This window comes from Humulus lupulus, chromosome 7, assembly GCF_963169125.1.
Source record: "Humulus lupulus chromosome 7, drHumLupu1.1, whole genome shotgun sequence".
NCBI classification, from domain to species: Eukaryota; Viridiplantae; Streptophyta; class Magnoliopsida; order Rosales; family Cannabaceae; genus Humulus; species Humulus lupulus.
The window spans coordinates 15,678,166-15,689,590 of NC_084799.1; the positions used below are offsets into that span (position 1 = coordinate 15,678,166).

Sequence of the window (11,425 nt, forward strand, 5' to 3'; positions counted from 1 at the left end):
CAAAAAATTAGTAACATGAAATAAATAAAAATGGAAATAAAAAGAGATTTGAGATTTTTGTGTTGTCTTTTTGATGAAATGATAAAATGAGATAAGTGAAATAAAAGTAAGGTGTAATCAAGAGTTTGAGAAATAAAAAGGTTTTAAGAATCATCCATATGTTTGTTTGGTTACTTAGTTACTTGATTTACAAAAATACACAAGTAAATAGTTCACATCCCAACATTTACTTGGAAAATCTAACATTAAAGTTCACATTCTTTTCTAACAAAAGTTCATTTGAGTTATAAAGTTTTTTACTTTAAGAGCACAATGTTAATCTTATGAAAAATCTAAAAATGACAAAATACCCGAGGGCAATAATGCAATAGAAGATTGGACATAAAATTATGTATCAATATTACTTTTACTAATTAGAAGCACATAGAAAGAGCATGACTAATCCTATATACTATTAATGCAAGTAAATAAAGATAACAAAATAGAGATGAGGATGAAAGAACATAAATAACTCAAATACATTATATTAAGAACATAGTAAATCAAAGTAGCAAAATAACATCACTAGCATATGGAATCTTCCCTAACCTTCATAGGAAGATTAGACCATTATGCTCATGATTCTCACAAAATTCTAAGAAGAAAATATGAGAAGAAAGTTAGTAGAAATTTTGTTATAGAGTCTTTACTCTAAAAATTACATACCAAATGTGAAAGAAGAGTCTCTATTTATAGAAGGAGAAAATGACTAAAAATAAATTAAATTACAAATGGGGTCTACAAAATAAATTTGAAATATTAATAATAAAATATAATTTTGAAAAATCAAATCTTATTATTAATATTAACCTAGCTATTTTAGTGAATAGTCATTTTGCCATTTTTCTAAAACACCACAAAACATGAGCTTAAGAGCTCAAAATGAAAAGGTGCAAGACCCAAAATCCACAAAAATTGAGTTGAAAGGTGGCTGAAAGTGTTGACCAAGTGCAGCTAATAGAGGCACACCACGTGTCCAAGTGGTAGCAAGCTGGGGGTTGGGCTTGTTTGGGCTCATTTTGGGCCTAATTCCTTTCAAAAGTGCCATTTTTTTAACCTTTTTTTTTAGTTTTGATTCTTTCTTTCTTCTTTCTTTTTCTTTATGCCAAAATGCAACTTTAATTCCTACAAAATAACAATAAATTAAATCATAATCAAATATTTTCATTTATAAAATAAATCATATTAATTCCATGAAAATATTAATTAAAACTTCATTTATTTTTACTATTAAAATCAATAAATGTATATTTTTCACCACTAATCATTAACCATTATTGTGTAGATTTGTTGTTACACAATATTGAGATGAATTTCTTAAAGTCATATGTGAAATGGCTGTTAGAGATGTGATTTTAACTCTCATAATGTGTATGGAAGTTATAAAATCAAGTGGGAATGAATTTGGAACGTTTTGGCAAATTTGGAAAATTGGTTGCTGAAAAAACGTCTTGGGTCGCGCCCAGAGCGACTGACATTATTTTTCAAACTTCGGTTTTATCCAATTTTGAACGTTTCCGACAACCAAGTAACTCCCAAATCTCTATTTTAATTCCATAAACATCCAATTAATCATTGGTAACAACCATGGAGTTGAAGGAATTTGAAATTCAAATGGTGTCTCAAAACTCTATAAATATGAGCCTATTGCTCACTTGAAAGACACAATTTTTCTATCCATTAGAGCACTTGGCTAGAAAACACCCAAATGCTTGATTGTTCCAGAAATCATTTCCAAAATTTGCGAGAGATCCCTTAGTGCTTGAGTTGGGGGGAAATAAGCTTTTGGACAAAGGTTTCAAACCTTGTTCAAGTTGGTGATCTCCAACACTCTTCACTTTAGTTGTGTGAGTGAGAGTTATTTGTTCATTGTTCTTGTTCTTATTCTTTTATTTTATTGCTTTTCATTTATTCTATTATTATCTATTTACTCTTTTATTTGTATCTTTTGTTTTAGAGTTGTAATCTCATCTATATCTTTCATTCTACTACTTATAGTTTATTTGTATATTTTTGTCTTAGAATTGTATTTTCTATTTTTATCTTCTATCTCTTTATCTATATTTACATGTATTTTTTGTCATAGATTTGTAACACTTTTTAATCAATAATTATTTATTTGTAATATCTTGTCTAGAGTTGTATTTTTCCTTGCTAATTTCCATTGAGGCAAATTACATTTTCCTAACAATATATATATATATATATACTAGGTGCAAGCAACATGGATTGCAGGTTTGTTTAGTTTTATTTAATTATTTTCATTAAGTGTTTATGATAGTCATATAAATTTTAAATAAATAAACAATATAATATATAAAAGAATAACATAAACATATTAAAAAAAACATTAAACTAAAACATTGTTTGTGATTTTTAAAAAATAATAATATGATAACATTTTAGATCACAAATTACCCTATTTAAGGTACAAAATATTCATGATATTATTCAAATCACACATCAATGATTGGAGAATAAACTTATTTATTCTTGATAGACGATAAATGTTATTCTAATTTCTTATTTAGTTACATAGTTATACTATTTGTACACACACAACACTTATATATATAATATATTTATTATGTATTATATATTATTGTAATAATAATATTTTATATAACATGTGAAGTAATTTTGTATTAAATATTATTATAATATTTAAATTTATATTAATATAATTACTAAATATTTATTATAGCAAAAATTTATAAAAATTATGATTAAATATTATATGTTATATATTATTATAATAATATTTTATAATATTTGAATTTATATGGATATAATAAATAAATATCTAATATAGTATTAAATATTATTACAATAATAATATTTTATAATATTTGAATTTATAAAATCTAATGATATTTTGTAATATTTGAATTTAATAATGATATTTTATAACATTTGAATTTATATGGATATAATTAATAAATATCTAGTATTAAATATTATTATAATAATGATATTTTATAACATTTGAATTTATAATATCTAATGATATTTTATAATATTTAAATTTATATTAATATAATTAATAAATATCTAATGATATTTTATAATATTTAAATTTAATAATGATATTTTATAATATTTAAATTTATATTAACATAATTAATAAATATTTTATAATATTTAAATTTATATTAATATAATTAATAAATATTTATTTTTAATTAATTTTAAAAGTATATTCCGTTAAATATTTGAAACATACCGCTAAAGTTAACAAAAGATATAGTTAAAACTATGAATTTCTGTTATTTACATAATTTTTATATAGAAGAGATAGAATTGTTAAGGGGCACCAGTGATGCTCAACACCATAAGGAGGTAGCATACTGCTATAGGTGAAATTCAATATTGAGTCTCACATAATTTAATTTTAAATTTATTATGGAGTATCACTAACCAATTAAAAGGTAACACATCTTCTTGAAGTTTAATACCTTAATAACAACTCTTTATATTTATATTTAATTGTCAAACCACGTGTTTTCATTTATACATGTGCATATTCTTTTCATTTATACATGTGCATATTCTTTTTATACCTACTAGTAGGTGAAAGTCTTTATTAATTATTTACTATTTGTGCAAGAGAAAATGTGTTGAATATATATATGTATATTTATTTATACAAAAACAAACAATTAGATATGAAATAAAATCTGTGAGAAAATGATATTCATAAGATACGATACATCAATTGGAAAAGACATTATTCATTATAGTATTTGCAACAAGACAACATACGTACATGAATTTGTTCATATCATAATGAAATAAATAGTAGAAATTAGATTCAGACGGTATGGTAAGTCTTTTTTTTTTTTTATCTACAACTTAAGTTTTATTATAATATCTACTATTTCAATCAATATACCTATTATACATTTATAATATATGGATACTGTTTTTAGAAAAAAAACCATGTGATCAAGAATATTTTTATAATTGTCTATGATGAAAATAAGTAAAACTAAACTAAAATATTTATAAAGTAATTTTAATTAAGAACTCATTAAACGGGGCTAATTTTCAACTTATCCCAATAAAATATCCAATCCCAAAGTTCAGCCAAGCCAGTGCAATAGTACAGACACGTACGTGTTGATGTTATAATTAATGATAACATTATTTATTAGAAAAAAGATAATGTTAAATTATGTTTTATGGACACATCCAAAAATTATATTAATATCCTCAATAAATTAACTTTATTTAAAAAAATATATATTATGAGACATTCAGCAACACTAATATATAGGTAAATCTTACAATTGTGGATTGTGTTCTAATTGAACATAATTCTTTGTTTAATTAATTAGAGGTTACATAATTAATTAATTTTTGGATAACAAATTTCAATTAAGTTGAAAACTTGTTAACCGAAACTATATTGGTATAATAATTTTATATGACTGTTCCATATACTATTTTAAGGGGTTCAATTCCCAACTATTAGTTAGCACTTCAACTATTAAAGTTTAATTTTTTAATCATATATATGATGTAATAATTTATAAAAGCCAAATAAATACACACCTACATATGTCTTATAAAAAATGAACAATATTAAACTATGGAATCTATAAAAAAAGCTATGAAACACTCAGTTGTTACGTACGTGTTTGTGAAGATATTCAGGATCGATTTGGTACTACTGTGATTATTCCTCATTAATTTGTTTAAATCCTCTCTATTTTTATTTATTTTTCTTTTAATTATCTACGTTGATATTTTCCAATTGCTCTCAATAATACGAGTACTTCTAGTTCTCACCTTCTGCTGTTTCTGATTAGCAGTGGTTTTAAATAGACAAGTGCTTCAGAATGGAGGACAAGTGCTTCAGAATCAAGAAAGATGTTACTGAAGTACTTTCATCAACCTTATTTATATCATAACTTAATTAATCATATGATTCTTTCTTATAAGCTCTTGCCTAGTGTTCCACTAATGGCATGGAACCTCTCTTTTTGGTCTGGCTACCATGTAGTTGATCGGCAATACACCAATGGTATATCTGAACAGCATAGTGGAAGGTTGTGTAGCTTCTATTGCTGCCAAGCTAGAGATGATGCAGCCTGGCTTTAGTGTTAAAGACAGGTATATATATGTATGAATAAAATTGTACAAATGGGTAATTTGAAAAGTGACCTCTCATAGATATTTTGCACTATAATTTTGTTTCTAATTATTTGCAAAATAACTTTCCAAACATATTTTCCATCTTGTCTAACACACTCAACACTCTAGTCATCCTGAAAGACTAAATAATATTGTGTGTTTTACAGTGTACAAAAGAGATTTCCTTTCTATATATTTCTGGGGATATATGTGCATTGATTTTATTTAACCAACATCATGTTTGGTCTTACTCCTTTGGATATGCAGAATTGCATACAGTATGATTCAAGATGCAGAGAACAAAGGTCTAATCACACCAGGAAAGGTTACTTAGTCATGAGCTTTATTAAACTCTTGTTATATTTCATCAGACACTGGTTCTGTATGCCAATACTACTATTTTCATAGAAGTGTTCAACAACTGAGTTTCAGCCTTTTTCCTTTTATCAATCTCAGTTTTCTGTGTTATGCTTCAAATTTGGCATATGAAATGTCAAAAGTCTGAACTAACACACATTTTTGCTGGTTTTGGACTATGTGCTTGAATAATGGGGGCACTAATAAAAAGACTGTTCTTGTGGAGCCTACTAGTGGGAACACCGGCATTGGGTTGGCATACCTTGCAGCAGTCAAGGGCTACAAGCTTAAATTGACCATGCTATCTTGTAACAGTATGGAAAGAAGAATGGTGCCCCTAGCCTTTGGAGCCGAGGTGTATGTCACACACCCGGATAAGGGCTTCCATGGGACACTTGATAAGGCGCTAGAGCTCTTAAATGACACACCTAACAGCTTCATGTTTCAGCAGTTTGAAAACCCTGCCAATCCAAAAGTACAGCACAGAAATAGTGAGGTTAATTTTATGATGTTGCCAAAATGGTCACACACACTTGTTTTGAAATCAGCTGTTTTCTTTGGTTTTTGCAGATACATTATGAAACCACTGGCCCCGAAATATGGAGAGACTCCAAAGGAAAAGTTGATGCTTTGGTGGTGGGGATTGGAACTGGGGGTACTATAACAGGTGCAGGGAAGTTCCTTAAGGAGCAGAACCCAGATATCAAGGTTTTGTACTCTATGTTTACATCATTACATGTGCTTAATTTAATATATATATATTTTTTATTTTAGGGTCAATTTTCTTTTGTTCATGTCTAGGTGTTTGGTGTAGAGCCAGCTGAAAGTGCAGTCTTGAATGGTGGATCACATAGTAAGTTATTGGAAAAGGTCCTAGTTTACATAGAATATGAATACTATTAAAGCTGAACTTGTATAAAATTTTCCAATTTTCTTTCTAGTCTCCTTGCACTTGTTCAGATTAATGAATTGTCTAACTAGACACACACACATGTCATAGGGAGGCATTTGATCCAAGGAATTGGAGCTGGTTTCATTGCAGATGTTCTGGATGTTAACCTACTTGATGAAGTTATTGAAGTAAGTTTTGATGACATCCTACTAGTATTAAACTATTTATTTCATTCAATCAACAAGAGATGAATAATGGTAACTACTAACTAGCCCCTTTTACTAATGTTTCCAACAATTCAGGTATCAAGTAAGGAAGCTATAGAAACTGCTAAGCAGCTTGCTTTGAAAGAAGGTTTGCTGGTATGACATAGTAAATAACTTCAAAAAGTCACAATGACCCTTATATTTTTCTGACTATGAAGCTGTTTGTAGTAACATATCTTTTGCAGGTAGGAATTTCATCCGGTGCTGCTGCAGCCGCCGCCATTAAGTTGGCCAAAAGGCCGGAAATGGCTGGAAAACTCATCGCGGTAAGTCCAATTTCTTGATCCAAGGCCTTGAGAATAATATTCATTTAAAAAAATGACAATGTAGTTAACTTAACTGCACAGAATGACTCAAACCTTATTAGGCTTCTTATTCACTGATACAGGTTGTGTTCCCAACTTCTGGAGAACGATACCTGTCCACTGTTCTCTTTGATTCCATTAGAGATGAGGCTGAAAACATGACTTTTGACTGAAACATTGACCAGTTTTATAGACTGTTATTTTCTCTTTCAGCTCTGCTCACTACTGGTTCTTGAATCTTAATTCAATACTTTGTGTCTTTACATAAAGAAAAATTGTCTTTTGAATAAGGGTTTACCCTGTGTTTTTTTCTATTACCTGTTTGGACCCTGTATTTTAATAAATACTTTTTGGACCCTATATTTTGTAAAATAGTTAAAATAGAATCCTAAACTCAATTTTGATGAAGAAAAAATTGAATATAACAACACAGTTTTTAAGCAGAATGATTTTATTTTTGTTCTGAATTGTTAATTTGGTAAATTATTTGTGATTTTAGTTGAGAAAACATTGAACAAAATTGGGTTTAGGGTTCTATTTTAACTATTTTACAAAATATAGTGTCCAAAAAGTAATTTGTCAAAATACAAGGTCTAAATAAGTAATGAGAAAAAACACAGGGTCCAAAAATGTATAAACCCTTTGAATAAGCACCTTTGGTTAACAAAGTTTTAATTTATCATCCTTTTCAATCATTTCTTGTTGCTTTTAAGCAACCAAAATGAGCCTGTAAAACATGTCTTGTATTTGTATGATTTAAGTTAATTTCAATTTAATCACAAATCTTCAGATATAGTATATTCTGATGAGTTATGCTTCTTGTCTCGGTTTTGATTCAATTGGGGTACATCAAAAGAAAATTGTTCAAACTGAAGCCAATGACATATTAAACTGAGACAGCAAAATGTGATGTTAGAAAATTTAAGAGATTGAATTTGGACGTGACAAAGTTCTTACTTAGACCAAGTTAAGGCCTTTTTAAAAGTTGTGGACATGAAATAAGATTTAGGTTGTTTTTAAATAATTCTATGTAATTAATTAGTTTATAATGTGTTAGTCTACTAATATTTGGGGTATTATAAAAAGTAAGTGTTACTAAATATTAAGAGTCACTTTTGTTTTATCTTGATAATTAAAGTGTTAGTTTTGTATTTTATTTTTCTAAACACCGGTTTAAAAGTGGTATTAGCTAAAAATGCAATAGTATTTTGTTAATTTCTTAAATTTAGTTTGTTGTTCATCAAAACATTATTTAGTTAATAAATAAATTATAAAATTCACTATAATCCACATTTTTGGTAAAATGGCTCTCTTTGAATTAATCTACACTGTATATTCAATGGCAGCTTGCGCTACTTCATTTTTTTTTTTTTTTGCAACTTTGTTTTTCTTAATGAATTTTTTTCTTTCAAATAAATAAAGAAATTATAGGAACATAAATATTTGATTTAGATAGAGTACCTGTAAATATATTTTACTAGACGACATATTATATATAATTATAATATTGTTTCCAAAATTTAATTTATTTGCGGACTTTTTAAGGTAAATGTTGTGAGATATAATGCTTGAAAAAGTCAATACAATATTATAATTATATATATTATAAATACAATATATATATTAAGTTAAAAAATACATAAATATTATAATTATAAATAACACAATATAAATAGCAATATTATAATTATTTATATTGTGTTATTTATAATTATAATATTTATGTATATTTAATTGTATTTATCATATTGCATTTATTCAAGTATTATAATATTTATTATATTACGTTTATTCATGTATTATATCTAATTACATTATATTCAAATATTATATCTAATTATATTATATTTATCCCACAATCTTAAAATAAATTATATTCAAGTATTATATCTAATTATATTATATTTATCCCACAATCTTAAAATAAATTCATCGCAAATAAATTGCCACACCAAATATACCCAAACTCTTCCATACTAAAAATATAAAACTTTTAACTAAAAACCATAACATATATAATAATATATAATATATCTTAAGCAAAGATTATTTTCTTATATATCTAAACTACTCAACATACAATACTTTATATAGGCTTAGAGAAAAGAGAAAAATCTCTTACAACCAAAATGTGGGACTAAAATCCCAATTAGTTTTTCTATTCAACACAAAAGAATTCTAACAAATAGTGCCAATTTTTTTTTTAAATTATTAAGTTTGAAATGAGATTTACCAATGATTATCCTTATAATAAAATTTGTAACAAAACTTGATATATGAATCTTAGTTTCCCCAATCCCCACGAAAAAAAGAAAGAATCTTGGGGTGTTTTTTTCTGTAACGCTCTGGATAGCCAAGACCGTTACACTGTGTGTTTATAAAAGTGTTAGACTTGTTAATCAAGTCGTTTAATTAAGAATGTGTTACTGAAACTATAAAGGAACTAGGGTTAAAATGTTTTGGTCTCAAAAGTCACATTTTTCATAAAGAAACATTTCATGTTTACACGGGATCCCAAAAATATTAAGATTAAAACCATTTACAAAAGATTCGAGAGTTAAATACAGTACTAGCCATATTAAGGCAAAACAGACAATTAGGCAATCTCTGTCCTGATCCACCCCTCGGCCATGGTGACCGAACAGCTGACTATATACATTCAACCCCGCAGCTCTCCATCTCAGGATTGGTCCAACTTGCCTTTGCCTTTACCTACACCACGTAGCACCCGTGAGCCAAGGCCCAGCAAGAAAACACAATAACAGAGCATAAGCATTCAACAGACAATTCAATATCTCATATTGCATATCATATTCTCAACCATATAAACATTAAGAACAATCAAGTATTCAACATACTAAACATATCAACTCATATCATATATCAATTTACAAATGATAACTAGGGTTAACGCCCTCAGGCCGCACCCTCTGTTATCCCACTGACTCTGGCCCGCTTAAATCGAGCTCAGTGAATATTAAGCTGTCCTCGGCTACCAGTGGCCGAGCCGCGCCCTGTGCGCAAATATTGTGCACGACACCCTTAGGCCACTATCACATGTCCCATGGCATAATACCATCTGTACGCCCTGATTTTACCACGGGTTGATTAGCGAGCTGAGATACGTCCTAATCATGACTACCACGTGGACATCCCCAAGACCGGAGCTGCCATCGTAAGGTCCTACCTCCTTAGCTCGAGGTAACCTAAGGGTTCGCCAAGATTGCTCAAGGACCGAGTCTGGACTCTGAAGGTCGCAGGTCGAGGGAAGCACCCAGCTCGTGGTACGAGCTGGAGTTGAAGGCTGTGACCTTTTATAAAGCCAATCACGCAAGATAAACGTGCATATATCAGACATCACGTGTCTGATATACCCCTGACTTCTCGGACACGCAGCAGGAACGTGCGTATTCAGACACCCACGACTGGTTTGGGCCGTGCGACCCATTATCTCCTTACCTATTAATTTGACCACACTTATGTGTCAGGTTTAGGAATTAATCATGAATGTCACAGAGTTGACATGATAGGTAAGAAGGTCACGGGATGACCTTCTTACCAACTCCCAGGTGCCTTCTCCTATAAATATGGAGACCTTGGGAGTTAATAAAGGTTGGATTCTCGATTGTAAGAAACACCCTGTAACCAAATACCCAGTATATAGCAATAATACTGACTAGTGGAGTAGAAGGATTTTAACCTTTGAATCACTCAAAAAACGTATTTTTGAGTCACCTTTTCATTCCTAAGATCATTTATCTGTTTTGGTTCAACTTAAGCACTAATCCCTTTCTCTTCTTTTCTTAATTACTTGTTGGCGAAGAATCGCATCAACACCATCATTGACATTATACAGATATCGGGAGCACTTAGTCCCATCACAAACATATAACCGAGTGCAGTTTTCTTACCTTTAGATTCGCTAGCTTTGTTCACTTGATTCCTTGAGCACGATCCCTCTCGAGCCTTAGCGCTCACCTAATCACAACCATAGATCAAAGTCATCACCAAACCTCAAATCCAAAACCTAGCCTCGAGACCAATCCCGAGCTCCCAGGAAGTCCTAATTCCACCAAGCAGGGTGGTGGAATCGAACCCCGAACCCTTGGTCAAAAACCCTTGAAAATAACCCTAAAACCCCTTTCTGGAAACAGGGCAGCGCTACGGCGCTCTTAGGAGGGCACTACAGCGCTACAAGTAGAACCAAAATCCCCCAGGAAGCATGGCCTAGCGCTACAGCACCCAAAGGCTAGCGCTGTAGCGCTAGTCTCAGACAGCCAACACCACATTTTCCCTTCCTGCGATTTCCCCGAGCCAAACTCAACCAAAACTTCTCCAAACCTTCACCAAACTTAAAAACAAGCTTGTTAACACACTCCACTCATCCCAAGCATCATAACCACATAAAATATAATCACATGCACCTCTAA

General features: G+C 29.8%; 1 protein-coding gene across 4 annotated transcripts; it reads left to right on the forward strand.

The window, feature by feature from the left end:
* The first annotated feature begins 4,880 nt into the window (after window positions 1-4,880).
* Window positions 4,881-7,274, forward strand: LOC133789479 (cysteine synthase-like). Of its 4 annotated transcripts, none has more exons than XM_062227327.1 (10): window positions 4,881-4,922; window positions 5,045-5,154; window positions 5,443-5,500; window positions 5,744-6,007; window positions 6,103-6,240; window positions 6,334-6,389; window positions 6,537-6,650; window positions 6,720-6,786; window positions 6,876-6,956; window positions 7,079-7,274. In XM_062227327.1, exons 1-10 carry the CDS (start codon window positions 4,881-4,883, stop codon window positions 7,166-7,168), a joined length of 1,020 nt encoding a protein of 339 aa, XP_062083311.1. In that variant the 3' UTR covers window positions 7,169-7,274. The 4 variants fall into 4 exon arrangements, with proteins under 4 accessions (XP_062083311.1, XP_062083315.1, XP_062083313.1 ...); XM_062227331.1 differs by having other exon boundaries at window positions 6,537-6,612; window positions 6,727-6,786; XM_062227329.1 differs by having other exon boundaries at window positions 6,334-6,385; window positions 6,533-6,612; window positions 6,727-6,786.
* The last annotated feature ends 4,151 nt before the right edge of the window (window positions 7,275-11,425 follow it).